Genomic DNA, 26,868 nt, shown 5'->3' with positions numbered 1-26,868 from the left:
ATATGTAATTCTCCGTACAGGGGCATTGGTCATGAAATGGAAGGGTGCGCAATTAAGTATGTATGTACATATGTATGTACACACTTGGTGCTTACAGAGTGCTCCCACCGTTATCTAATCGCTGAACGACCCCGCCATCAGTGGCCCCGCTTTCACATTCCATGCCTGAAGAAAATTAAACCACCCCTCCATCACTTATTAGTCACTCGGTCAGTCACTGCCGGAAACGAAGGCAGTCAAGGCCTTCAATTGCGGGATGGATGAACATTCTGCCTCTAATTATTTGAGAAAAAAAAAAATCCGCGACTTTGCCTTTGTCTCGGTAACGGAGAAAACAGAAGAAATTAAAAGCAGCTCGAAGAATTGCTCGAAGAATTGCACCAGAAAAAGAGAACATGGAGTCCACTCTCGCCGACTGGCTCAAGGCAGGGCGATACCTTGACGTTCTGCTGAGCGAGCCGGCGGATCTTGTTATCGCCGAGTTTGTCAGAACTCTTCAAACCGAGACACCAACGGCAGGACAAGACCAGAGCGACGGTTCGACTGTTGAGCAGAAGGCGAGCGAAGGCGCAACGGCCTCGGTGTCGGCGCGGGATCGTCTTGCTGTTGCCCTGGCGGCGCTGAATGCGTTCCTCCAGGGGAATGTCACCGGCCCGGTGTTGGAGGAGGGAAGGTTGGAAAGGTTGCAGCAGCGGTTCTGCAGTGCCTCAGGGTCCCATGTCACTGCCGGAGGACAAACGGCTGTGAGGAAGGCGTGTCTGCGGTCGCTGGACGTCGATGGCGTGTCGGTTTACGAACACGCGCCCATGGTCGAGGTCTTCTGCCTCGCGAGGCATCTTCTCACCAGCGAGCAGGGCGTGGTAGACGGGGCAGGTCTTGGGGAAGGGGCAGAAAGGTCTGCCAAGTGGCTCGCCCTCCGAGTGCACGTCTGGCATTACAAGCTCCTGACGCAGCCCAGTTTGGGCCCGGGGTCCGTCTTCAACAAGGCGTCGCAATGGTGTGATGTGCCCAGCCTGCGAGACACCATCGAGAAGGGCCTGGAGGACCTGACGGGAGAGATACTACTGGACGGCAGAGGAGACTGGAGCGGGTTGCAGCAGGTGCAGTTCTTGGTGGAGAAGGCGAATGTGTGCATCATGCTGGGGCAAGACGGGAAAGCGAAGGAGGCGCTGGATAGGGCGTCCGAGCTGAGCGGCTTTGTCTACGCCCTGTCTGGTGCTCTCGGCAAGAGGACCCGGTTTCAGGAGAAGAGCACCAGCCAGCTTGTGGTGTTGGCGAAGAGCGGGGAGGGGCTCAAGGCGGACGGTGAGCAGGCCAAACCGCAAGCACTCGCGCTCAACGACGACACGCTGCTGGAGGATGTCGAGTTCACCAAGGAGGAGAAGCCGCAAGACGGCGAGGGGGACCAAAAGGCCGAACTGCCGGCTCCGTTGAGGGACCTCGCGCCCGACGAGCAACCGCAATTGTCGCCCTTGGATCAGATCATCCTGCTTGCCGAAGCCACTCTGAAGGACGCCTTCTCTCCGGCGGACAGCCTGACATCGGAGGAGGTCTTGCCGTTTGCCGTCCGCGTCATCTCAGACAAGGCAACCAACTGGCAGATCTACACGCACGCTCTTCTGGTCCGTTCGAGGATCGAGGTGCACCGGAGCAGGACAGTGGAGAGGGGTGTGCTACAGATGCAAGCTCTCGTCGATCAAGTCATTGTCGACACGACCCAGCCAGCCGAGGAAGCTACGGACGCAAAAGAGCCAGAGACCGCCGTCCCGGAGATCCAGATCACAACAGACAGGGAGGAAGCGTCGAAGCCCGCCAACAAGCCGGTGTCCTTCTTCCCCGCCCCAAAGCCAACCGAGTCAGCACCGGCGCGGGTCCGTCTAGAACATATCCACGCCCTGAGCTCGCCGCCCAGGTGGCATCTTGAGTCAGAGCTTGCCTACGCGTGGGCTGGTGTCGGGTCGCTGGTCTCGGCCCTCGAGATCTTCAAGCGCCTCCGCCTATGGGCCGAGGTTGCGCTTTGCTTTGCCAGCAATGCGGCCAAGGACGATGAGGACGGACGCGGAAGCAACGGCGAGGCAAAGGCTAAAGCGGTTGTTCGATGGCGGTTGTTCCATAGGACCACCGGGATGCCGGCAGAGCATCAAGCCCCTTCGGGGGAGGCAGATGATGAGGAAGTGGATGTGGAGGAGCTGAAGGAGGCTGATTACCACGGCCCTGAACGTCAACCGCCGCCGCCAAGCGCGCCGCGTTTGTGGTGCATCTTGGGAGACCTCGAAAATGATCCTACACATTACGAGCGCGCCTGGGAGATTTCCAACCACCGCTTTGCGAGAGCACAGAAGTCGCTGGGCGAGTACTACCTGCAGCAGAAGAACCTGGAACGGGCACGAGACGCCTACAGAAAGGCCGTTGCCGTCAACCGCCTGAGTTCCGAACTGTGGAACCGCATGGGCGACATCAGCCTTCGCCTCGGCGACTTCTCGGAGGCCGCGGAGGCTTACCGTAGAGCTATCGCCTGTTCGGATAACATTGCTGGCGGCGAGGACGCCCGCACCTGGAGCAACCTGGGCAGTGCCCTCTACAGCCTCTACGTGGAACGAATCAAAGAGCTGAAGCAGCAGACGGAGAGCGGCGAGGCCGACGAGAGGATCACAAACGTCACTACAACAGAGGAGGACGACGGACAGGACGAAGACGACGACAACGCCGACGTCACCTCCGCGGCCGGCCAACCCTCCCAGCGCAGCAGCAGGGCCGACCCGTCAACGCTCCTGGCGCAATCCCTGGCCGCCTACAAGCGGGGCGCCAACATTGCGCAGGACAACTGGCGCATCTGGGACAACGTCATCACGCTCGCCGCCCGCCTCCGGCCCGTGCCCATCCGCGACCTGCTCCAGGCCCTGCGCCAGATCGTGCGCATCCGCAAGACCGAGGACGCCCTGGACATTGACATCCTGCGGCTGCTGCTCAACGAGGGCTTGCTCTCGCGAGAGAAGGACAAGAATGCCACCGCCGCCACCACCACCACCAAGCCGACCTGCCAAGGCCAACGAGACGACGGGGCGGCGGCAGTGTATGAGCCGCCGCGAGGGTCGACCGAGAGGGCGGTGTGCGACTTCTTGGAGAGCACGCTGGTGCCCCTCGTGACGGCGCGGTCGGAGCTCTGGGAGCTGGTCACGCGGGAGAGGGTGTGGAGGGAAGACTACGCTGGCGCGGTGGACGCTGCGGAGCGGGCGTGGCGCGCGGCCGTTGGCTCCTCTGGGGGAGGAGGCCTGCTGTACTCTGGTGGTGCTGGCGGCGGCGGCGGCAGCAACGGGGATGCCAAGGGAGGAAGGAAGAACTGGTTGGAGGACCGGGAAGAGTGGAGGGTGGTGGTGGACCGGACGGATGACCTCGTATCCATGCTCGAGAACTACGGTGAGGCTGTGCCCGAGATTGGCGCGCGTTGGAAGGGCAAGGCCAGGAGCGCGGTGCGCAGCGTCATGGGCAAGGCCAAGGAGAACTGGGAGGGTACGGAGGAATGGGATAGGCTGGTGGCATTGCTGGAAGGGCTCAGGTGAAGGACCATGTTCTTGTCGTCGGGTGCCTCTCTGCCTCGCGGCCTCCCACCCCACCCCTCCCCCCCTTTTTTTTTGCTTGGGGCCTCTCTATACCAATTTTCTCCTCGTTCTTTTCACTATCATTCCATATTGGTTTTTTTTTGTTTGTTTGATTTTCAGTACGTCTATTAGAACAAAAAAAAAGATAGAGTGATCAAGTTGCGGCTGGGCGGGTATGTGCTGGTATGCTGGATTGTTGGGGTTCCCATAGCGGGGGGGTTGGGGGAAGGAGGAACAATGATCGGACCAATACATTTGGTTCCAAGCGGCTGCAATTCAAAAAGACGAGCACCCAAATGCTCATGAGACCCCAAGAACCTTGCCTTGCTGGTCAGGTAATGCAGATATGGGGCCAGCACGAGGCAGCCCAATGCTTCTCCCTGCTTCTTACCCCCCCCCCCCCCCCCTTTTTTCTTCCTCTCTACCCGCCCGCCTCTTATTCCTCCCTCCTTTCTTTCCCCTCTCCTCTCTTGTATTGAGAGGCACATCCTCACCGCCACTGGCAGAGAGCGACTTTGCCCCATCTCCCCCGCCCCCCCGGGACGACTTTCTTTCCCCAACCTTCCCTGTCCAGGCTCATATGGTTGGCCCTTCCATCGGGGCTCGGTGCTCGGAAGGTTTAGACAACAAGCTGGCCTCTGGAGGCCGAGAACGCGGAAGGCCGGTTTCCGATAATCAGGTGCGCTGTTCCTGCAAGCAGCAGCGTGCTCCCCCCGGGTGCATTTTCCGATGGGATGACCCCGGCGAGTACAGCTCAACAGACCTGTGACAGCGCAAGAGAATCGATGCTCGTCGTGCTGGCTTGATGCGATAGGCTCTTTCTCTCTCTCTAAAAAAAAGGGGGGGGGTTGGGTTTGTGGAGCCATCACTGTCGCGTCCTGCCTGCTCCTGCTCGACTCTCCGTAGAGGACGTGAAGTATGCAGGTAGTCGCCCACTCAACAGATCGGGGCTGGAGAGCAATCAGCGGGTCTTATTTTATTTTACCTTATGGCATTTGTTTGGTTTGGGGGGGGGGGGGGGGGGCTTAGGAAGGCCCGGGTGGAGGGGGAGACTCGAGAGAGCTGAGAGCCGCAGCACTAATACAGTAATACGGTTGTATGGTATGGTCTTGGACTGCTCCCGGCTAGTTCAGTCTGAATCATCGTGCTAGCGAGAGTTTTGTTACGCTCAGGGGATACATTACGCTTGCGAGCGACAGCCCCCTTCTTGGGCAACGTGCCCGAGAGTCCTGAGCCACGGCTGAGAGAATGTGCTGCCATCCGGTGTGAACGGCGGGCGTCATGACGGAGGTCCGGTCCAGAAGCCGGGCGACCGGGATGTTCCATGGAGCTTCCGAGTCCTGGCGGTAGCAGACCTTGGCGGTAGCAGACCTATACGCATGCAATGTATATGCACTTGGGACTGTACACTTCGGTCATCGCCTCATTGGCGGTGCTGCTGTTTCTCCTGCATGGTTTGGCCCAGCCACTCTCTGGGCAAGGCGGACAGATGGTGTCATTGTCATTGCAAGAGTACTACTGTAGGCTGAGCTCGAAGTGAGGCGGCACCGCAGAGGAAACGGTGATGCTCAACTGGGATGCTCACTTGGTGCTACCCACGTTTAACCATCGAGCAGTCGCAAGAGCACCTGGCAGTGCTTGTTTCGCAGCTGTCTCGTGAGAATTTCCATTTACTTGTCTATTTATTTACGTCATCTTTCTTGTCTCCCCATGCACTCGGGATGTGGCTCTTGGATATGCCTCCCTGCTCGGGTTGTGCGGAATTCTAAGACACAGGAAGTGAGAGCCTGCGACGGATCTGATTTGTCTAGCATTCTTCGCAGGAGAGACAGAACCCGAAGGACACCAGAGCAGGGCCGTGGGTTACGACATTCCTCTTGTAATAGGATACTTTAAGTCATTGTTGGATTTTGATTTTTATTTCAATTTTGTCAATGTTTATCGTGTTTGTTTCGGCATCCATTAATTATCAAATGGCAGGTTCCCGGAGCGTAGTTAATAATGTCCCCTGGTTAGGAATTGTGACATGGAGCTGTTTTCTACCTACCCCTTCGTTTCCCTTTCCCCTGCTGTTTTGCGAGGATCACTGACGATGAACTACATAGTACCATGTAATTATAATTAGTGTACAGGGTTTGAAGAACGGGACTGCCGTCATCCCTATCCCGGTAGCCTACTTGCTCCAGCCGATCGCTGATCTTGCTCCGGCCTGACTCACGGCACGAAAACCACCTGGCCACCCGCGGTCCGAGTGATCGTCGTGGCCAGCGTGGGTTAAGTGGAGCTGGGGACGAGGCGTCGGTGATAGCCCAGGCCAGTATTTACAAGGGCAGGCCTCTATTACACTGTGCCCTACCCTTGGAACGTCCAATCGCTATCCTGTCGAGCGAAGCTCGTCACTTATTGGAACTGGTTCTGGGACAGTGTTCCGGCAACGTGGTGCACAGTATGTGTCTGTGTATGTGCGCCCTTGGATCACTCATTAATTAGTGTAGGGAATGTACGTGTGTACGTAATTATGTATGGATGTAGGTATGTATGTATATGTACTGTACATGCGCACATTGCAGGTAGTAAGCTCAGCGAAATGATCGAGAAACGGTAATTTCCGTCTACGTGTGCTGGTCAGGATGAGCTCGTCAGGATGAGCTCGTCAGGATGAGCTTGTCGGGACGTGGGCGGCGCAAGAATGACCATGGCGGGACTCGACCGAAGCAGGCTTGCATACCAGGGCAGTAATCCCAAATAGGGAGGTCCCAGTGAAGAGGAACGCATATCCTCCGGGAGATCGGTGACCAGGGCCCCGGATTGGGAGATGGCGCCAAGAGAGATCAGCAGCTCTAGCAGCCTGACAGTGCCCACACCGGCCTCTCTTCCCCTCCACTCATCGTTCGTCGGACACACAGGGAGAGGCTCCGAATTACATGGTGGATTTGCTATCACACTCCTCGTTGTTCCCTCCTCTTCCGCTGCTGACTCCCATTTGGGTTTCCTGCGTGGAGGGTTGCGAGATGGCTCTGGGGGCTCTCAGCAGGCTGTCAACAGGCCCCCTGCGTTTGGGCTGTAGAGTGGTCTAGCAGGCGAGAAGGGCAAAGTTAACGTTAGAGTAAAGGGCGACCGCGGTTGTTTGGCGAAGCCACAGCGAGACGAGACGGGGAGAAAAGAAGCACATCCTGGTCTCTTCCCGGTGCGCCGCTCAGCCACGGGGGATTGGAGCGCGGGATGGCAGGGGGAGTACGTATGTACATACGTGTACCACAGTACAACGTGTACACCACTGCTTGCAACAAGTAAGGCAGTGTACGGATTTCAGTCACATACTCGACACTACACGTACGGTTTAAATTGCGATAAATGTAATTATGTACATGACGAAGGAGACTGCACCAGCATTTAATATACATATATAACCGGCAAAGAGTCCTCTAACCGTCTGACCAAGACTCGCGCCTTCGTAGCGCACGAGACTGAAACAAGCAAGCACGGTCGCCCAGTGGAGCGCGAGGAGAAATGTCTGACAGCGGGCCGTTGAGATCGTCTCAGGCGGTCAGTCTGCCCCACCCCAAGCGAGATCGGCGCCGGCCGAGGCGCCAACCCACCGATAAACTTGCGCCCAGCCCAAATGACTTGACAGAATTTTGGCCCAGACACCAGGGGCAAAATGCCCACCGGATACACGTGTCCAGCACACCACGGAACGGGAACGGCCAAATTCTCTCTGTCCCCTTCGTATGTTCATATTTTCAGTGTGGGTAGGAATGTGTAAGTGCAACGTTTATTTGCATATATGCAGCACCATTCCAGGACATTGCTACAGTACACTACACAAGCAGGTGGAGGAGAACGGTAGGCCAGGAAAAAGTCTCATGAATCTGGGCTGCAGGCTGGGATTGTTAGGAAAGCTCAGGAACCGTCCCGCGACTTGCCCAGCACCTGTACAGTACGGGTTACATGGCACCAAAAAAACTCTCCGTACCGTTGTACGAAATAGTGCACACACAAAAAGCTTGGACTAACCACGGATTACTGTCCGTTTGTTACCTGCATGTACTGCTTACATTCTACACTAGTACACTATACTTCGTATACCCGCCCAAAGATCGGAACAGCGAGGGATCGTCTTCATCGGGACTGGTCCGCTCATCCGGTCGGCGATCAATGCAGCTGCCGCCCAATCTGCGGCGCAGAGGGTGGTAGATAAATCCACGCCAGGTGTGGTAGATCAGCCTGACCAGGGTACCATGGCTAGCGTGTGTACGGTACATTGGGATGCACATTGGACTGCTCCAACTTGGTGCAGAACCAGATAACATAATGCACTGCAGTTCTTGTCTTGAACGTCCACGCATATGTATGAACCACTGGAATAAGTGTAGCGTAGTCGATCGGTGATACGCCCACAGGAGCTTACCGTACAATATATACCGTACTTCGAACCCTAGTGTTGTGTGTACGGAATGCTCCGGAGTTGTGTACTCTGAAATCGGGCGGGGAGATCGTGAGCGAGCAGGGAAATGTGTGGAAAAAGAAAGGGTCGTTTGATCACTAAAGCTCCCCTGGTGCCGATCAAAACCCACATGCAAGGAAAGACATAGGCACCAGGCGCTGAAAACTTGGCCCCTGACTACACTACTCCCAGTAGTGTATGCACTCGCTAGTGTGGATGTATTATACGGAATCTGGAAAACATGCGGGGCAAAACAAGTCTTTGGCATTTCGTTTGTTTATACCGATACAAAGTAGGGTATCTAATTACCGAACATGTGCGAAAATATACACTCCATCCCCGAAAGCCTGGGTCAAAAGTGAGTAGCACAAGGATCGTAGGGTGAAAGAGTCGAAATTAGCATCAGGTGGTTTTCTTGCCTTTGCATTCATACGGTCATTATTTACACAGTAGTGATTGGTTCTAGTCTCCGTTTTTATTATTTGTTTTCCTATTTTTTCGGCCTCCTCTCGGCGGTAATCTTGCTTTGTTGCACCTGCTTTTCTCGCTTACTTAGCTCACAACATGACAGCCAGAACTCCCCTCTTTGCGCGCTGTCCTGCGTCTCCTGGGCGGCGGAACACCTTTCCCGATGAAGAAAGGAGCCGACCGACTACCGCAATCACCGTTTACCACTAAGACCGCTCAACGGTGCCCCCCCTCTTCCGCAAGCCACCGGAAACAACTCAGCACAAATCAAAAGTCACCCAAAGCTACTGTGTAGACGCGCGAATCACGAGACTAGGAATTCCTGTCGTTCGATCCGTTGAGATGAGATCCAGAGCCGCTCCTTCAGACCAGCACGCAATGTACATACATATTACTACATACCAGACTCTTGCAAGAAGTGCAGGGACTGCGTATGCACTTACTAGTTATATATACATACGTAGCGCTTCAGAGGTGAGGCTGCTTTGTGGCACTCCAAGCGGCGTGGGTGCTTGCGTTAGGTACTATGTGCTTCGCCGAAATACGTAACCTTCTGTTGGTCGGCCGCGGGAAGAACCGCGGATATCTGCATCAGCCCAAGGGACTCAGCATCATCACGATCGACTTGCGGGTAAGGATCCCAAAGTCCTGTTCGTGGACCGAAGGGTTATAAATCCTATGGAGTGAAGATGCCAAACCTCACCTCTATAACATTTACTACAATTTGTGAGGTGATGTGTGTCCGTTTTTAGTGTTGATCTTCTTCAGTTTTCAGAATCGATTAATTCATGAATGGAGAACAGGTACATAATTACGTAGGTATTCAGTAAACACATGCACCACATCTTACATTAGATGGTCTAGGTACATTGAGTAAAATAAGCTTTAACCACGAGGCAACTCTCGTGGTATCAATTCCGTTATCCAATTCCGTTGAGGACTTACACAATCTCGACATGTTAGGGGCGTAGCCCAAGGCTGCAAAAGGATGCATATAGTTAATTACCTATGGAATACTACTGTAACTTCATGATCCTTTTTCAAACTCGAAAACCACGGGACAAAAAAAGAAAGCGAAGGGGAGAAGAATAACAAAACTCTATTCAGGGAGTCTGGAACGATCCGACTGCGTGGCATATCCAAGAGATCTCAGTCCGGGGCCAGCCATGGACAGGGTGACTGACCAGTGAACACGTGGTCGCTTGCCCCCCCCTCTCTTCCTTCCCCGGGGTGCGGCGCTAGGGCTCTGGTTCCGGGTGACAACCTCACCGAATCCCTGTAGCACATTCTGCAATGCTCGACACGCGGGTGGCATACCCGCATCGCTGTGGTCCACCTGGCCCTTGTCTGAGATCTCTCGACTGCAGCACCCGATTTCACTCTCTACATTCTTAGTGCCGATGCATTTAATGCCTTAATTACACCGCTTTCGGCCCCCCAGGCCCACTTAGTTAATCAAAAGTGGTCGTGTATTCTGTAATTACGGAGTACGGAGTAGTGTCGCAATCCGTACAGATTGCTGTGATGCTGCAGAGCTAATTAGGTAGCTAATTGCCTGAAGATACGGAGTGCTGTATATACTCAGATTCCCTATTGATCCGCAACCTCTCACAACCTGATTCTGGCTGCAATTACTTCCAGTCCTCATCGAGGAGGAGGAAATTGGAACAATCACTTCGTGCTTCGCACGATGCTGACGCAGATACATAGAGACGATTCGGCTCACCTTGAAATGTCGGGTGCTTGAACAGGCGTTGGGGAAGCTATTATTGGGATGCTGGCTACGGGCGTAGCACTATACACGGTGTAATGGCTGTAACTGGTTGAGGCAGTTTACTCCGTCTCTCGCGCAGCTGCAGGATCGAGGGTCAAGGACACGAGATGACGGCAGCCTGCGGCATCCTACCTGATTACACAGGTGCGAAGAGCGGTGCCAACTCCGCCCTCCCCGGTTGCAAGACGCTGGTGCAACGTTTGAGCATACCGTGTCGGGGCTTGTCTGATAGAACACATGAACGTTTTAATTATCCACCAACATTTCATTCAAGAGGCGTGTTCAACATGGGACTGGACAAATATCGGCCTGACTTGGTGCGGCCGTCTGTTTGACGGAGACAAGACGCTCGAAGCGACCTGGGGCCTTATTACGGCGGTTAAAGGCATGTTACTGGCATATGCGCCGAGGTATACCTACCTATGTTAGTGCGGAGTACTCTGAAGCACACAATGGAGAATCTGACTGCTTTGTGCACCATTCCGTTTACACTGCTTCTTATTGCCCCTTGTACCGAATCGACGCAGTAAGGTGCATTTTTTGGTTTTCATTTCCACTTCTCCTTCCGTTGCCCGCGTAGGGATGGATCTGTGTCCGATGAGCCTTCAGCTCACGACGTAGTACTGGCCCAACTGATACTGGAGCGAGTCTGCTGATTCCTGATAAGGGTCACTTGACAATACGGATGCTGAAAAGGCTCATCTGTCGACGTTCACAAGTCTGCCGTTACAGGGGAAATCCCGGAATCTTCCTTAGCTTTTATATAGGTGAGAGAAAGAAGCTATCCATTAAGGCATCACCGCTTGGCCCGAGACTGGCGAGAGGCTATGGGCCTGCGTGAACTGGCCATGCAGTGCCTATGTGGATTACAGTCACAAGTACTTCAGTGGTCGAGAGGTTATTGGAGACGGGGCAGTCCCTGGGAGAAGACGGTCAGTTGATCTCCTTCATGGTCTAATATTCACTCTTCGCCAAAGCCATCCGTCTGCAACTCATAGCCACTGGCCATGACTCAAGCTCGTTTTTCTGGAACAACTTTGGCCACAGGGGGTTGAGATCTGCGACATGTTGGCGCTGGGTGTGAATCAAGTGCCGAGATCCTCGGATGGATCCAGACCTGGTCCAGATTGTGCACCCTCAGATTTTCTGGGAGCCTGGAGACTCTGGATCAAGGAACAATGGGCGCCACATTGGCCGAGTGTAGGTAAGGTATTGAGCCACCCATGACCAGGAAGGCAACGATCGTGCGGGTACCCGCTGCCGCCAGAGCCGTTATCGACACGAAGGTTGGCAGTGGATCAGGCCGCACCACTAACAAGAAGTTTGCGGGAGGTCGTGGAATCTAGAGATGCTTGTACGCCCGTAGACTGCGCGCGCAACTGTAGGCGCTGTAGACGCGCAAAAGGCACCTAGTTAACGTTGGCTGTTACAGCTTTAGAGGTTTCGGGCCACCATACTCCGGTAGTAGCTCGCGGGATGCAGTCTGTTACTTACGCAAATACTGACCCAGCCTTGCTGAGCGCGATGGCACCGAAACGCATCCTCTCGCTCAAGGTGTCATTCTCTCCGATTTCGCAGAACTCATCCGTTTCTGAGTGTGTCCCCCATGTTCACGTTTTGCTTCATAGGTTGGTGCATGATGCAGGACCGAACGCATAGTCATGCGGTGATGCTGTGGGATGGAGTTGATAATTACAGGAAGGACGGCATGGAGACTGAAGAAGGGTTGAATGATGAGCGAGGACCCGCAACACCGGCAGCGAGACTGCTGTAGTCAGGTAACCTAACTTGTACGGATCCGTACCCCGAGAGGGAAGTGTCAACCTTACTCGCTCTTGCATTATTCTTAGTTAATACTACCAGGCATCAACGGCGTTTATGATGCCATCTCAAAAATGAAAGAAAGTAATGAGAGATCATGAAGAGGTGTGGCGCGGAAAAGCGGTACCAGATTGGGAAGGAGCTTGGGGAATTGGTGACCTTCATTTTGACAAAACTGGGCAGGCGCGGCTGCAGAAAACAAGTTGAAGAGCGCTCAAACTTGGAATCTTCGCGCTTAAGTAATTTCCCTCGATCCCACTAGTTTAACCGCGCCAACGCCACGAGCAACTTGGAGCAGTTGGAATATCTTCCGCAAAGGACAATTCGACGCTGCATCTGTATGTACAGTACATAGGTGCATACTGCGTATGTAATTACACTCAAGGGCGCGCAGATACACGAGAGCCGCAGAAAACAGTCCGTACCCACACCGAAGATCGACATAGAACATCGCTTCGTTGACGCAGAGCACGACAGTCAAGACGAGTCCGAAAGCGTTCGGAACGAGCTACCGCTTCTAGTCCCTGTTTAGGTATCTAGGTAGGTAAGCGTTCTCCCACGACCCTCTGCGTTTTACGAAGTGCAGCCACCGGTTGTTGCCGCGGGCCACAGCTCGAGGCCCGCAGAAGGGCCCGGGATAGACGGGACAGATAGGATTACTCGTGGCCAAGCAGTATCATGAACAGGAACCCCAGCTTCCTTGTTTGATGTCCTGCGGTCACCGGAGACAGAGGTGTGTCGCCGCCGCTGGTTCCATACTCGACAGAACTGTTCCAAGAATCAGGCTGGATGTCTGGATGGCATCTGAGGTACACCGACCTCTTTCCCGCAGCGCAGGTTGTCTCTCGTTGAGGCCTGATTCCTAAATTGCTCGCCATATCAAAGGAGATCAAAGGAGAGGGGGGGGCGAGGAGTGGAAAAGCCGCTGACTTGTTGAACGGCGCGGCCGTCGTATCAACATGACTCGGCATGTTCATCTGAGCTTGGTTTATATCATGGGCTGCCTGTTCCCGACAACCGAAGCTCGCCTGCTCAATGGACCGAACATCAGTGGCTCAGTTTGGCCGTCGTTCCACTAGCTAGTCGGCATGAGAAGGCGCCCTCGGATTATCCGTGGAGCAAGGCGTCCGCCCGGGTCTTTACCAGCTGCGCCTGAGCACTTCGTTCTCGTCTTGATCGCAGCCCAGCCTCTCATACTGCCCGTTCGGACCTTGATCTTCGTTACAGGATAACCGAGTCTGTGACCTGCAGATCCCGAAGATCGCGTCCGCCTGTGCTATGGGCTGGACCGAGATGGCATAAACGTTGTGCCCATTTCAGTCCACAATGGTTGCTTTTGCGTTTCGCGAATCAGAGAGAGAGAAGATACATATTATGGTACATACGTACCCTGAGCTGGTTAACCCAGCTGGTATTCCGGGTAAGGTTATTGCCAAGCATTTCACCACAACCCTATTTCAGCTCCTGTTGGCCCCTGTGTTGCCACTCCGCCGGCTGTTGTTGGCCTAAGCTTTCCAGCTTCCAAGCCAAGGGTCTCACCCAGCTATCCGTAATTGGCCGCGGAAGCCGCGGTATGGCGCGGGAGGGTCAGCTCAACCGGCACCGGTGCCATCCCAAGAGTCCCGGTCCGGGACTGCTACCGCGTTGCGTCAAAGGAGAGTTGACATCCGTGCACTCTAGGGAATACACTCCACTGCGATCTTGTATCCACAAGGCTCTTTGTGATCCAGGATGCCTGGGTCAACTCGTTCGAGCTCGCTTGGGCGACATTGCCGCCGTCGCTGCAATACGTCTGTCGGCACCGCTATCTGGAACCCCATTAGTTACGTTCTCTGCTAGCACCACCATGCTAATGCACGTCGGGAGAAGGCAGGGTCGGGAACATCGTGGTTTGCTTTGCTCCCTCACGGCTCACGGCGATCTATCGACTTCTTCCCCAAGTCTCGAAGCGGCAGCTCCTCAAAGAACCAATCTACATCTAGGTCCTTTGGAAGTGGTCGACATCAGTGTTGTATATGTGCATCAGGCAGCTTTCCCCTCTCTCATCGTGCGCAGCATCCCGGCACGAAATCCAGCCTGTCTGCACCGCTAATCCGCGCAGCCTAGGTCCCGACCGAGCCCCCCGATCCCCTTCCGGAGCAAGGGCGCGCTAATTTGCTGAGGGCAAATATCGTCCAGAACTTTGGCGACGGTTTACGGCGCCCATCAAGTTGACGTTATCTCGTTTCCGACTGATCGCCGCCAACGCGTCAACTGGCATGGCCTGGAAAGGCCGCCCGGCGACTGAGCGTCGTATTTTCGATCACAGGGGTCAGCGGATTGCCGCGCAGCTGATCTGGGGTCCCAGATCCGCGAAAGTCGATCCCTTTCCCCCTGTGCTTGAGGGTTACCTGGTCTGCGCTCCACACTTGCCCAATAGTAAGCTCTTGTGACCAGCCTTGCAGGTGGGCCTCGCCATTTTTGTCTTGTCAATCCTGGCGACCTCATTTGGCGGGACGGCATCCCTGTCCATACGCTACTACAGTAACTGTCCCTCAGCGTCTCGCAACACACCCCATTGGGGTCGAGCTATCCTGGTGATGAGATGATCAGAGCAAGTATGTACTGTACAGGTACCTGTACGTGTCCGGAATACAGACATGGTGCCTGCTTGGTGCCCACCGGCCATAGCCCCCTGCGCTCGCCAGTCCGCTCGTCGCTCAGCTTTGCTTTTCTCCTTAGTTCTCTTTGGCTTTGCTTCCTTCTGATGTTCACGGGAAAGGGAAGGGGGTTGGGTTTTCACTGCTTTAGATCCGACTTTCTCCTCCCTCTCCACAAGCAAATATTCTCATAGTCCATGGCCTCGTATCGGGCGTTGCCGACCTTAATCTGTCTCTTTCCCACAGGTCTCTCTCATTAACTTCCCGGCGGCTCTCATCCTGCCTTCCTCTCGACAATCTCGCGTGCTTGCAATCTGACACACACACACACACACACATACATCCATACATACACAGACACTCTCATGTCGGTACCGGATCCCCACCCCCCATTGACCCTTGCATGATCCACATCTCTCCCCCGGAGACCATGGAATCTTGCGTTCAACGGCTAGGTTAGTTTCCTATCCTTGTTTCTCAGTGCACTGCTCCTTTTCTCCGTTCGCTGCCTTCCTTGTCACCTGCCGGTGTCTTGAGCATTGCCGGTGTGTTCAGAATTGGGGAACGAGGCCTGTGGACGAACGTCTGAATCGCCCATTCCCTTCTTGGCGCGCTGTTCCGTCGGCCGCTCAACAACACCGGAGGGGCTGTCTGCCAGGTCGCGAAGGGCAAGGGCCGGAAACCTGTCCGGCCGACGTGCTTTTCCAGATCTTGAGCTGCCCCCAGCCTGCATACCGGCGCGCTATGCGGCGCCAGCCGTGCCAGCCTTTTCCAGATATGCAATCGGCTGACCGTCCCTATTGCCTTTTTCTCGTTCTATCACCTGCGGCGCCCGGACACCATTCTTCTTAAGACCCTCCCGCCTCAAAACGCTAAAAAGCGAACGTGTCTCGACTCTGTCTTGAACACAGTTCGCCTCCTGCTTCTACTCCTTCTTTCACTCCCAGCGTTTCAGTCTTCTCCCCGCCGCTCCGCAGCTCGGGTTCGCACACACCGGACGAACCGTTCACGGTTACCTGCGTCCGAATATTGCAAACGTTCTGACATCTCATCATGCGAACAGGTTCAGGATAGCTGCATACAATCGAACCTAATCTCCACCATCCCGGTCCCGAGAACCGCTGTTAAGACTGGAGGGAACGAGCTGGCATTCCTTGCCAATCAGCATCCGAGTAAGCATCACTTTGTGCCCCTGCCACCATCCCTCGACCGGTGTTTGCGCGCCGCAACATCGCGATCCCAGGCGCTGGACGGCCTGGATGCTTGCTGAGCCTCATCGCGGAAGAGCCACCGAGCCTATAAGCCATCCCGGAACCTACTGTATTACCGATACTGACCGAACCCCCTCCAGTATCCGCGATAACACCCTGGTTCCTCTGAGCAACTCACTGAGCTGGACCAGCTTGGAGACCAGAACTTAAAACCTAGTCTGGGGGTTTGTTTATGCTATTTCACACTTGAGCTCTTTCGGCGAGATAGGATCGAAAACGTCGTGCTACAGCCTTAAGAGACTGCACGGCACAGCGCGAGAGGCGAAGATCGCTTCAGGTCGACACATCGCCACACTTTTCAGCGTCGCTTTGAGTTTCGGCGAAAACGGGCGTAAAGGTGAGTGAACGAAGAGCGATGCCGCTGAGTTTCCCCTGACAGAAAGCTCCCTTCGACTTCATCCGGTTCCGGAAGAAAGAGCGATCTGGCTTCAACCCAATGAGCGGCATCGGTGGTTGTGTGTGCTGGGGGATGATGACCGCTGACAGAAAGGACTCTTCAGAGCTCAGTGTCCGTCGTCCGATTGAAGTTCAGAGGGGGACCTCTGCAATCGTACCACACGTTACGGTTGCTCTTTGCTGTCTGAGAAGGAGGAAACCCCTCCAACAGGGGATTCCTAGGGTAACAATCAGCTTGAATGTCTGCAGCCAAGATCCAACAGCCTGTTTACAAGGTGTACGAGGTAAGGAGAAACATCAGTTGCGCGAACTCCAATTTTGCACGTCCATCCTTTAGTCTTGTACTTGGCAAGACTATTTGGATGAACTGGCATTCGCCTGCCTCTGGCCGTAATCACGACCAAAATCTGCTTTCTCACAGCCACTCACACCCGTCAACCTCCCCAGACCCTTCACGAGCAGGTCCTGTCGCTGACTTGAACTTGACAGCCCGGGTACCATTCGCACCGGACAATCATCCTTGACGAGCATATTGAATCGCCGGAAACTCTGACAATCCGGCTGGAAGAGGAAGCGGCCCGAAACGGAGGAGACCTCGGCGGGGGATGTCCGCCTGGTCTCCTGCCAATGCCCATGGCCGCGTATAAGGCCCAGCCGCCCCAGCTGCATGGTACGTCGGTGGCATACGGTCCCCTTGTTCAAGCGCGGCCATGCAAAGCCCCAGAACAGAGATGCAGCGGCTGACTGATATTTTATCCTTTGGGCATCAGCAGGCTATGCAGACTCGACCTACTCGCAATATCCTTCCCAGTCTTTTCCAACCCAGCAAACGGAAAATGCGGCCTCGCAGCTCAATCAGATTGCTTTCGCGGCCAGCAATGAGGCGGCGGGACAGTACCTCGCAACACAGGTGACGCCTGGGATCAGCATCAGCGTCCTTTCGTGTCGTCCGAACAGCGGTCTTGCGGGGACGAAGGTGTCAGTCAAAGCGACATGCCAGTACGACCTTCTCGGAAGCGGCCTGGGCGCGCCCGCGCCGTTTGTGTCACTCGTCTTCGGATCACAGAGATGCGCTGCGCAAGTTTCCAGGGACTCGAGAGATGCAAACGGCGTCTGCACTTACACCGTCGTAGCCGAGGCCCCGCCATTCTTGAGCACGGGCTGCCCGTCCCTCAACAATGTTCCCCTGACGCTCGCGCTGGAAAATGGAAATGGAGAGGAAATGGCACGGGTCGGCAACGTTGGAGTCTTCTCATATCACGAGGGAGGGGGCACCTTGGGAGGGAAGGTGTCTGATGACAGCAGCCCGCCCGACCTGGCTTCCCCCAAGACCCGATCGCCTGCCCACCGTGCCAGCCCAACTCACCAAGCCTCGCACGGCCGAAGGAAGTCGGACAGTCCCCTTTCTCATCACGGATTGGCCGAGGAAACAGCTACCAACACATACGGCTTTGGACCTAGCGTCACGGCCGCCAACGCCGCAGCACAACAAATCCAAGCCCAAAGCCACGCACACGCCGATTTTTCCGCTGCCGCGGCCGCAACCACTGGAGCCTACGGCCAAGGGAGCAACAGCATGTTGTCCTCCTACCGCGGACCGTCCTTCGCGGATCATTACTCGCGCACGCCCTCGATGCTCAGGTCACCGCAGGGGACGGGATGGATGTTCAACAACCAGCTAGACCACCCCCTCCGAGCGTCGTCTTCGGCCCTTGCACACGGTGCACACGTCCCCGTGTCTCGTTCGAGCCTGACACCGCTGCAGCACCCGCCATCTACCACACCACAGCTTATCCGGACCAGTACGTTGACCCAACCGGCAGGAGGATACCCCGGCTACGGCGTGTACCAGGAAAAGGCAACGCTCAAGATCATTGGCGACTTGTCGTCCATGGCAGAAGGCTGGACCCAGGAAGAATGGGAAAACAAGCGCAGACTGGTGCTGTTCCGGAAGCAGCAGACCGGCAGCGTCTTGACAGTCAGCTTCAAGCCCGTGAGCGTGGCGGAGCGGCCGCCGCACAGCATCTGCATCAGCTGCATTTGGTGGGAAGAGAAACAGGCGTGCTACGTAACATCCGTTGACACCATCCACCTGCTCGAGCAGCTCCTCGCCGCGCCGAACAGGTTTGGCGTCGACGAGAAGAACCGCATCCGCAGAAACCTCGAAGGGTTCCGCCCGGCAACGGTCAGCAAATCCCGCCCCGAGAGCGAGGAGTTCTTCAAGGTGATCATGGGCTTCGGGAACCCCAAGCCGCGCAACATCGAGAAGGACGTGAAGGTGTTCCACTGGAAGGACCTGTCCGGCGCCCTCTACAAGATCATCTCCAAGTACAGCGCCTCGACGACGACCGTCATGACGCCGACGACGTCGCCCCACGCCGCCACCACTATGGGGCTCAGCGGCAGCTACCCGGCCCTGCCACCAACGCCCGTCTCCACGACGTCGAGCGCGGCGAACGACGGATCCGCAGCTGCGGGCTATTTCGGCGGCGGCAGCGGCGGTCACCACCACGCCGACTCGCTCACGAGCCCCCGCACGCTCACCGGCAGCCATTCCTCGTGGGCTGCGACATACGGTGGGGCGGGCAAGACAATGTCTCCAGCCCTCAAGACCAGCTCTCCGGGCGCCGGCTCGAACCTGCGCCTATCAACCGCGCTTCCTGTAGTATACGACCACCGGGCCTCCACACACGGCCTGACCTCGCCGTACGGACTACCAGGGCCTTCATCTCATCACTCCCAAACCACTCCGACGCACCATCACGGGCACGGGGGAGGCTACTCCCACGCCTCTGGGCCCCCCGTCTCCCAGGGTCAGTCGAGGAACTGGGACGGCTACTCCGTCGCAGATGGATACCACCCCAGTCAGGCTGCCAGCGGCCAGGCTCACGGGTCGGTGTATGGTAGCGGAGGGTACGGGGATGGGGCACCTCGTGCCTGAGCGCGTGACCCCTCCCTCCTGTATCGACACACTCTCTTCCCCTGCAGAAGTGTCCAGGGTGGGGTGGAGGGGGCTTTCAGGAAGGAAGCCTGGGCGGTGAAGGGAGAAGGGGCCGGGCGAAAACAAGGAAGAGGGGAGGAGCCGTAACGCCAACGTCGGCAGCAGGCACCGTCTACCGTCAGTCATGATATCGCAGACAAAAAAGGGAGAGAAATAAAGGAAAAGGGGTTGCGGTGTCGGCACGGGAAGCTGAACAGGGCAGGTTGGCTATCCATCCCAGGTCTTGTTGCTCAAACCTCGTTCTAAACAATATCGCCAACGACACCACCGTCGCGGAAAGGGCCGCGTGAAACATCCCGAGAACACACACACACAAAAAAAAAAAGATGAAAGGAGAAAAAGACAGGAAAGATAAGAAGACACGGCGCGGGAATACGAGCGATAGCAACGCAAATCGACGGCGACAATCTGACAATCTTGCAAGCCGAGAATCTGCCCCCAAACCCAGCCCGGCTGTGGTGTGTGTGTGTGTGTGGCTCACGCACCGAGGAGCGTTGTGGTGGGAGGGGAGTGATCAGCTGGTTGTTGCTCCATCCAATCAGGGGTCAAACGGACTCCTCCCTCGCGACCACTAGGCACGTCCCGAGACCACCCTAACATCACCGCAATGCGACATGTCAAAGATTCCGGCCCGCGTCCTGTGGCAGATCTCTGCAACTCTGTTTTTTCGTTTTTATCGTCTCCTCCTCTCTGTGTGTGCGGGACCTGTTCGGCGAGGTTGCCGTTGGATCCCCTTTCCCCCAAGGCCGCTCGCTCGCGACCAAATGCCGCTCTTGCGTTGCATTTCCTCGACAACCACACCGAGGAGTGTCCGCATCCCTCTGGCCGGGGGTCTTGCTGTGCTGCGCGCCGCGGAGTCTGTTCTCTGCCTCGACCCCCCCCCACCCCCGGGTCAACTGCTTGTACTGAGTACGGGCCAGGCACGCTGTTGGTGGACTTCACCGGTTTTCGGTGTAGTCCGGGGATACCGTCGTGCTGTGTGTGGGGGTTGATACGGGGATCGACCTCGGATGGCTGCATGACCGTTGGAAAGCCTGAGCGTCGCTGTCGAAACGGCGTTCAACAGCTCTCTTCCTTGAGCGCAATATCGGTATCCGCATCTATGATGCGGTTCTCGTTGGGCCCCTTCTCGGCCGCTCACCCCATAATCTGGACTCTCACCCCAGTGAGTCACAGCCACGATAGCCAAGTCCTCTCACCACTACCGGCCGTTTTCATCGTCCATGCCTGCCTCCCTCCCTCCCCACGTTTGCGCACTACTGCCGGTGTCCCGGAGTCCTCCCCGCGCAGACCTAGCTTGTCTTCACCGTCATACACCTTGGTGTGTTCGAGGGCCTGGCATACACTCGTTCCTCCTCCATGTCTCCATCCAAAGTTCTTGGCACCATTACGCCGGCTATCAGACGAAGGGGTTCCTTGTACGGTCAAAACTTCTACCAAACCCGATATCTCGACTCGGATCGTGACGACATGACATACCCCCAACCCCTGCCTCCACCGCGGAAAGGTCCAGGTAAAGGGGCTGGGGGCTGCGGCATGGGGGGACATGACATCGGCAGGTGTGGCTATGGCAGGACGCTCGCCGTTCCCGCGGCCTACCTTCCTTGTCCCAGCAAGCCGCACGCCCCATACACTCCTACACGGGGGATGGGGTGTTTGAACCCGATGTGATGATGCACAGATACATGACCACATCGGTGCTGCACTTCCGAGCGCAAAAAGAGAAGAGTCAAAAAAAAAAAAAAAAGATAAAGAGAGAGGGGGGGGGGGGACAAAGGCCTCGTTTAATTCTAAGCATGATGCTTCTCTTTTCTATTCTTCCTGTCTTGTTGGTTGTTACTTTTTTTTCTTTTCTCCTTTCTCTTCATCTTGAAGCAAGAACAATGATGGCTTCTCACTGACCTTTTTCCAACTCGGCGAGCGGTGCAGGTATGACGACTGCTAGATGGAACGGTTATCATGGTATACCCCCTCAGACCCTGTTTCTGGTTTCGAGTCATAATTACTGTTCGTAACTGTTACCGCTCGATTTGTTCTCTCGCCAGACCTCCCCATCAGCGCACCTTCACACGACATGTATCCTTAATCTCTTTTTTCCCTTTAATCTTTTTCTTCCGTCTTCTCTTACTCGGTTTTTATTTTGAACGTCTTGCTTGTTATTTCCTTTCTTGTTTGGTTATCTCAACTTTGTCAAGTTATTTCAACAATCTATCTGCACATGATGACTGGATGAATATTTGATTAAAACAAAAAAGACTTGGGAGCTCGCACCCCCTGGTGCTGACGGTCCGGAAAATTTCGGCAAAAAAGAATGGTTTAAGGTGCATGGTATGTCCGTAGGTCATTGATATTTAGCTCATAGATCCTAATATGTCCTTGTTACAAATGGCATTGGTGCGGTGTCGATTTCGTCATGTTGCCACCTGTGTCGTGGGCAACTCTTGAGCAAGTATCGATCGCGCCCGACAAGGGGGCAGGTCGAGCTGAGATGTCCAGTGTTACAAGACATGCGGAGGATATACGGCCTAGGCATGGTGTCCCTCGCTGCTGAACTTGAGGAAGCTTCTTCCGCCTTTGAGTGTTAATGACCGAGGACACGGAGGAGCTGGCATGGCTTGGCAGGCTTGTGTCGGCTGTGTGAATTTTGAGTATCACGGCACACGAGTAGAACAGGAAGTAATTCGGGGTCGATCGCGTATGTACGCCGTGGCAAGGTCACGGCGATGTTATTCAAGGGTCCATACAAGATAAGGTCTTCTGTGCATGGGTTGGTACTAATATGATCTATAAGTTCCTCTCGTTCGTTCAAAAAGAAGCCATTATATCCAGCTGGTGACCTAGATCTTGCTCGATCAGGTGTTCTGCCATGGAATCCTCCGGACTTGCGGGCTTATTTCGGTTACAGTGTTCGCTTGTGGCATTACATTAGAGGACTTCTGTGTGCATGCTACAAGCAGCGGCGTTCCTTGGAGCAGGCACCATCCACCCTTGACCTGTCCAGGCCAGCTCCTGAAGAAGCTATTCCCCAGGAAATTGCTCCCGCATCCGGACAGCCATTCAAGGTTAAGAACAATGATACGTCCGCAGGCATTACACAGAGCTCCAAGAAGAGCAAGAAGAAAAAGAAGTGATGCAGTACGTTGTCTACGGACGCGTCCATCATGTAAGGTTAGATAAGCCCTGTGGATCCTGGCAAACGGGCTGGCAAACGGAGGGTTCTTTGTTCCTATCCTCTACTTATACAGAGCCACAGGGCCAGCAAACGTAAGAAGAAGAATCGCACTTTTGAACTATTTTGAATACTACAACCTTCTTCCATCAATTGGAACCATTCTTCCATCAAGAAGGCACGTTCTGCCCTTGCGAACCTCGGCATCTGCGACACAGCCTAGTTCTCTCAGTTCCGAGCCCAGGGTAACCTTCTATTGTGTAATTAAATAACAGAAAAAAATGTTATAAGCCCGCGCCTCAACCCGAGTTACCCGAGCCCACTCTCTCCGAAGTACCCAAGATAGTAGAACCTCTCCCGGTTGTGAATCGCCTCATAACGGAAAGCGTTGGATCTCCTCGGAGTGCGGTTGAAGATAAACCTCGGGATCCATGGAGCTTCTGGGGCGCCAAGAGGTCTCCAAGAACGAGCTTTTAGTTTGGCCGTCCGTATTGTGGGTGAGAGGGTTATCATTATCGAAACCACTTAATTATGCAACTCATTATCTTTCCTTTGGAGTCCTTTACCCACGGAAATATCCCCCAAAATTGCCAAACTCGCCAGGGTGTCTACTGGTCCGGTACGTGTGTAATGATCTAGTTTGTAAACTCGTACAGAGTATTTTAAGAAGAAAAGGCTGTCATGCCGAGGTATCGAAACACCACTCCATCCGCAACATCCCGCCGGGGTGCCCGTTTGGAGTCAAATAAGTACAAAAGAAAGAGAGGGAAAAAGGTCCTTGTTTGCACCTCGACCATCCGCTCACAAAAATAGCTTTGTTTCCTTTTTTTTTGTTCTGAACCCGCTGCCCTCATAATATGACTTCCTTGGTAATAGTTGGTCATTGAAGCCAGGGGAGGAACCACTCATTGCCTATTACCCCCGTCCATCGCCATGCCAGAGCTCTCCTCATAGGGGTCCCTTCTCCACCTGGACTCTGGCGCCGGCTTTGAGATCGCTCGAGGCGCGGCTGGACGCGTCCGTCTCCCGCGCGGTGGCGGCGGCGGCACGGCCGGTGGCGCCTTCGTCCTCCTCGTCGAAGCCGGGGCCTCGTCCTCCTGGGCCCCGGTCGATCCGGCTGCCCCTGGAGCCCTCGTAGTGGACCTGGACGTCGGTGGTGCGCATGATGCCGTTGTACGTCATGATCTCCTCCTCGGACCCGCTGGGGCTGACGCTGCGGCACTCGGTGTGCCCGCTCTTGGTCAGGTTCTTGAGCCGGATGCTGCCGCGGCGCCCGGGGACGGCCCCGTCGTGGCGCGAGCCGGTGCCCGTCTGCGTCCCGCCCTTGCCGCCCTTGCCGCCGTTGGCGGTCGCGGCGTGGACGGAGGTGCCGGCGCCCGAGAAGACGTAGGGCGAGTTGCTGTTCGGGTAGAGGTACCTGTTATGGCCGTAGCGGGCGCTGCTGCCTCCGAAGAGGCTCGGCAGGAGGGAGCGGAACAGCGGGCGCAGCGCCGGCGCCGAGGCCGACACTATGGCCACGTTGGTCTCCACCACCGACAAGGTCACGGTGATATCGTGATATGGGTCCCCGCCGGTTGGCGGCCCATAGAAGAGCTTGATGACTCCGCGGAGCCGGACGATGCCAATGATGGTGACCCTGTTTTATCGGACGCGACCCGGCCCGTCAGTCACAATCTCTTGCGCATTCTCCCGGCCCCCGCTCTCACCCCTTCCCCCCCTTCTTTCTATGTCCAAATCGAACATGAAAAAAAAATAAATAAATAAATAGGGGCAGTAGGGGCAGCACTCACACAAGACCGAGCGCAAAGATACCCAGGACGGCCATCTTAGCGGCCTTGGGCATCTTGAGACCCAAAAAGATCCAAAAGGGCAGGGCGATGACGGCGATGTCGGTGAGGATGGTGATGGACGAGATGGTGACGTGGAACGAGTTGTCGACGCACCTCGTGTTGGGGTCGGCCTTGACCGCCATGTCCCAGTTGGCTTCGATGGGCAGACACTGCAGTACGGCGACGAGGAAGACGGCGATGGCCTGTAGGGCGTTAAATGTGTTGAGGAAGTAGATGGCGTACTTGACGCCCGGCTTCTGCCCGCCCAGGCGCAGGAGGAAACAGAGTACCGAGGCCTTGACGAAGGCCAGGATGGGGTTGTAGAAGATCTGGGCCAGGTAGAACCACCACAAGCCCGGCGCCGGGTCGAACTGGGGCACATCCTTTTGACGCCAGCCAAAGTAGTTGAGCTTAATGTCTGTTCGGAACCGTCGTTCTCGTCTTAGTGCTCGGTCGTCGAATCAACAAAACCTAGAGTGGAGGGGGAACAGAGTAACAGAGAAAAAGGGGAAACCGATTGGGGGAAGAGGGGTCTTGTCACGGTCTGGGCTTACACATGTAGAAGGGCCCGATCATCATCAGCGAAAAGATCATGGCGCCGGTGACGAGATAGTCGTCGAGACCCCATGTTCGCATCCGGAGGCGTGTGTACGCCCTGAGACTGTAGGTGACGAACGCTAGAGCGGTGAAGAAAAAGATGACAAACAAGGCAGCCTGCTGCAAAGGCGGCGTTGGGATATCGAGCACGTTGCCGTGCTCGGGGCGGCGACGTAGAAGAGGCGTCATGCTCGTCCCGGCATTGAAAATAAGAGAAAGTCGTGGGACAGAAACAACAGCCAAAGTCAAGAAAGATCGGCGCCGCCCTGTGGGAACGATCGAAGCCCGCACGCGCCGGGGGGAGGTCGATCAGATATGTACTATGTATGTGGAGAGAGGATTATCTAGTGTACCGGAACCAAAACGGAGAACCGGCTCCCGTTACACTAGGGAACCACGGCCAGGATGGTAGGCTATAAGGGCGCCCAAACCTGGCCACATTATCCGATCTCACCGAAGATCGATCGACGAGCAAGGCGGATCCCGGTGTGGTGAGTTGAATGCGAAAAGAAAAGAAAAAAAAAAAAAAAAAGAGACTTGACTCAACGAAGCATGGTAAAATCATGTAATATACAACAATCCTCAGAGTGTGGCCGGTTTCTCCCAAACTCCCAAACTCTTCTCGGCCAGGACAATGTAAAAGGCCAAACGGGGGAGACGCAAAGAGCGAAGCAACACACACTATTCATGTGCCTCTCCGCTCGTCAAAACACCCCTGAATCTACACTAAACCCAGCCATGGCAGCTGAAAAACCTTGATCTCAGGACTTTTGGAGCAGCCAAGACAGCATAAGACCACTGATCCCAGGAGGCCGGTATACGCTACAAGTTCCCCTGCGTCGTGTACCTTGGCGGCCTCCACTTGAGCGGTGGCAATTAGTCTACAAGTAGTCTAGTGTGCAGATTAGTGTTGGAGCTGTCGCGCCCTACTGATGAATTTTTTTCCACCTTTGGGGTTGCGCTTTGACATTGACAAGAGGTGTTCTCCCCTCAGAGGATTCTTAGATGCAACGTCAGTACATATAACTACCTATTATGTACTAAGCGGCACAATCCTTACTATTACATTAACATGCACACTAATTATAGCTTCCCCATGTCTTGACACGGCCAGGTTGATGCTGCTCCGAGTAGTTGGCAACTTGTCTGGAATTTCACTATGAGGGTCTAGTGTCCCGCGTATCGAGCGCGAAGTCTGTTACGTTGAATCTCGTCTTGTTGCGTCCTTGGACAAGGCGATTTTCTGCAAGGGGGGGAATACACTAGGTAACGAGTCATAGACTATCAAGCTCTTTCTTTACTCCGTCGTCCCCTTTGATGGAAGCTTCGGGCGCTCCTTCCGTACTGCGAACTGGTGGCTTTATATGGCTAGCTGCTCCGTACGCCACAGGGATGACCCTGACAGCGTGGCTTCCCACACAGATTTGCCGATCACTGCCCTTTGCGGTTGGAACGAGGCTTTGCATTGCTACTTGTCCACCCGAAGGAAGAAAAGAACGAAAAGAACAACAAACGAAAGATACGCCTTCCATATCGTACTTGCTACGCACCTACGCACATACCTTAGAGTACATCCGCGACGAATGACAGACGCTGCGAACTTGAACCGAGTGCTTGTTTGCCGACGTCCCAGCGGCGTTCTGTAGTACTCCGTGTTTCACCAACCTAAATACTGTATTCGTTAGTACGCTAACACTACACAGTAGGGACGATTTGCCCCTTCCCCCCCGCGCGGGGCAATTCCGTAGCGACAGAGAGCCGAACGCTCTGCTGCCTGGCCTGACCATGTTCGAAATCAAACGTTAGTGCCGGAAAACTCGGGTGACGCAATTTCCAATACGAATGGCGTTGGTTATT

General features: G+C 55.2%; 4 protein-coding genes across 4 annotated transcripts; 3 read left to right on the top strand and 1 right to left on the bottom strand.

Moving 5' to 3' along the window:
- Window positions 1-229: 229 nt before the first annotated feature.
- On the top strand, window positions 230-3,927 carry MYCTH_2305667 (uncharacterized protein). Its single transcript, XM_003663575.1, has one exon. The coding sequence runs from the start codon at window positions 396-398 to the stop codon at window positions 3,558-3,560; it is 3,165 nt and encodes a 1,054-aa protein (XP_003663623.1). The 5' UTR covers window positions 230-395; the 3' UTR covers window positions 3,561-3,927.
- A 12,346-nt stretch (window positions 3,928-16,273) lies between these two features.
- Window positions 16,274-19,445, top strand: MYCTH_2305657 (uncharacterized protein). Its single transcript, XM_003663574.1, has 4 exons — window positions 16,274-16,356; window positions 16,520-16,699; window positions 16,905-17,085; window positions 17,186-19,445. The coding sequence occupies exons 2-4, from the start codon at window positions 16,655-16,657 to the stop codon at window positions 19,354-19,356; spliced, it is 2,397 nt and encodes a 798-aa protein (XP_003663622.1). The 5' UTR covers window positions 16,274-16,356; window positions 16,520-16,654; the 3' UTR covers window positions 19,357-19,445.
- Window positions 19,446-19,495: 50 nt separating this feature from the next.
- On the top strand, window positions 19,496-20,421 carry MYCTH_2315403 (uncharacterized protein; the record flags this gene model as incomplete). The annotated part of the gene is made up of 1 exon (XM_003663573.1): window positions 19,496-20,421. A coding segment is annotated over exon 1 (193 nt), but the record flags the coding sequence as incomplete, so codon positions are not given.
- Window positions 20,422-23,433: 3,012 nt separating this feature from the next.
- On the bottom strand, window positions 23,434-25,376 carry MYCTH_2305652 (uncharacterized protein). The gene is made up of 3 exons (XM_003663572.1): window positions 24,969-25,376; window positions 24,376-24,832; window positions 23,434-24,221 (listed from the first exon to the last, which is right to left on the bottom strand). Exons 1-3 carry the CDS (start codon window positions 25,198-25,200, stop codon window positions 23,534-23,536), a joined length of 1,377 nt encoding a protein of 458 aa, XP_003663620.1. The 5' UTR covers window positions 25,201-25,376; the 3' UTR covers window positions 23,434-23,533.
- Between the last annotated feature and the right edge of the window lie 1,492 nt (window positions 25,377-26,868).

Source organism: Thermothelomyces thermophilus, chromosome 3 (genome assembly GCF_000226095.1).
Source record: "Thermothelomyces thermophilus ATCC 42464 chromosome 3, complete sequence".
Classification (NCBI taxonomy): Eukaryota; Fungi; Ascomycota; class Sordariomycetes; order Sordariales; family Chaetomiaceae; genus Thermothelomyces; species Thermothelomyces thermophilus.
Note: the sequence above shows the minus strand (reverse complement) of the source record. Positions and strands in the feature narration are given on the sequence as shown.

Bases quoted from the DNA above. Each gene is read 5' to 3' on its own strand.
- MYCTH_2305652 (XM_003663572.1), bottom strand. From the start codon at position 25,200: ATGACGCCTCTTCTACGTCGCCGCCCCGAGCACGGCAACGTGCTCGAT. The intron at 24,833-24,968 runs GTAAGCCCAGAC...GGTTCCGAACAG, and splicing joins GATCGGGCCCTTCTACATGT to ACATTAAGCTCAACTACTTT. The intron at 24,222-24,375 runs GTGAGTGCTGCC...CCGATAAAACAG, and splicing joins ATCTTTGCGCTCGGTCTTGT to GGTCACCATCATTGGCATCG.
- MYCTH_2305657 (XM_003663574.1), top strand. From the start codon at position 16,655: ATGTCTGCAGCCAAGATCCAACAGCCTGTTTACAAGGTGTACGAG. The intron at 16,700-16,904 runs GTAAGGAGAAAC...TGAACTTGACAG, and splicing joins CTGTTTACAAGGTGTACGAG to CCCGGGTACCATTCGCACCG. The intron at 17,086-17,185 runs GTACGTCGGTGG...TTTGGGCATCAG, and splicing joins CCAGCCGCCCCAGCTGCATG to CAGGCTATGCAGACTCGACC.
- MYCTH_2305667 (XM_003663575.1), top strand. From the start codon at position 396: ATGGAGTCCACTCTCGCCGACTGGCTCAAGGCAGGGCGATACCTTGAC.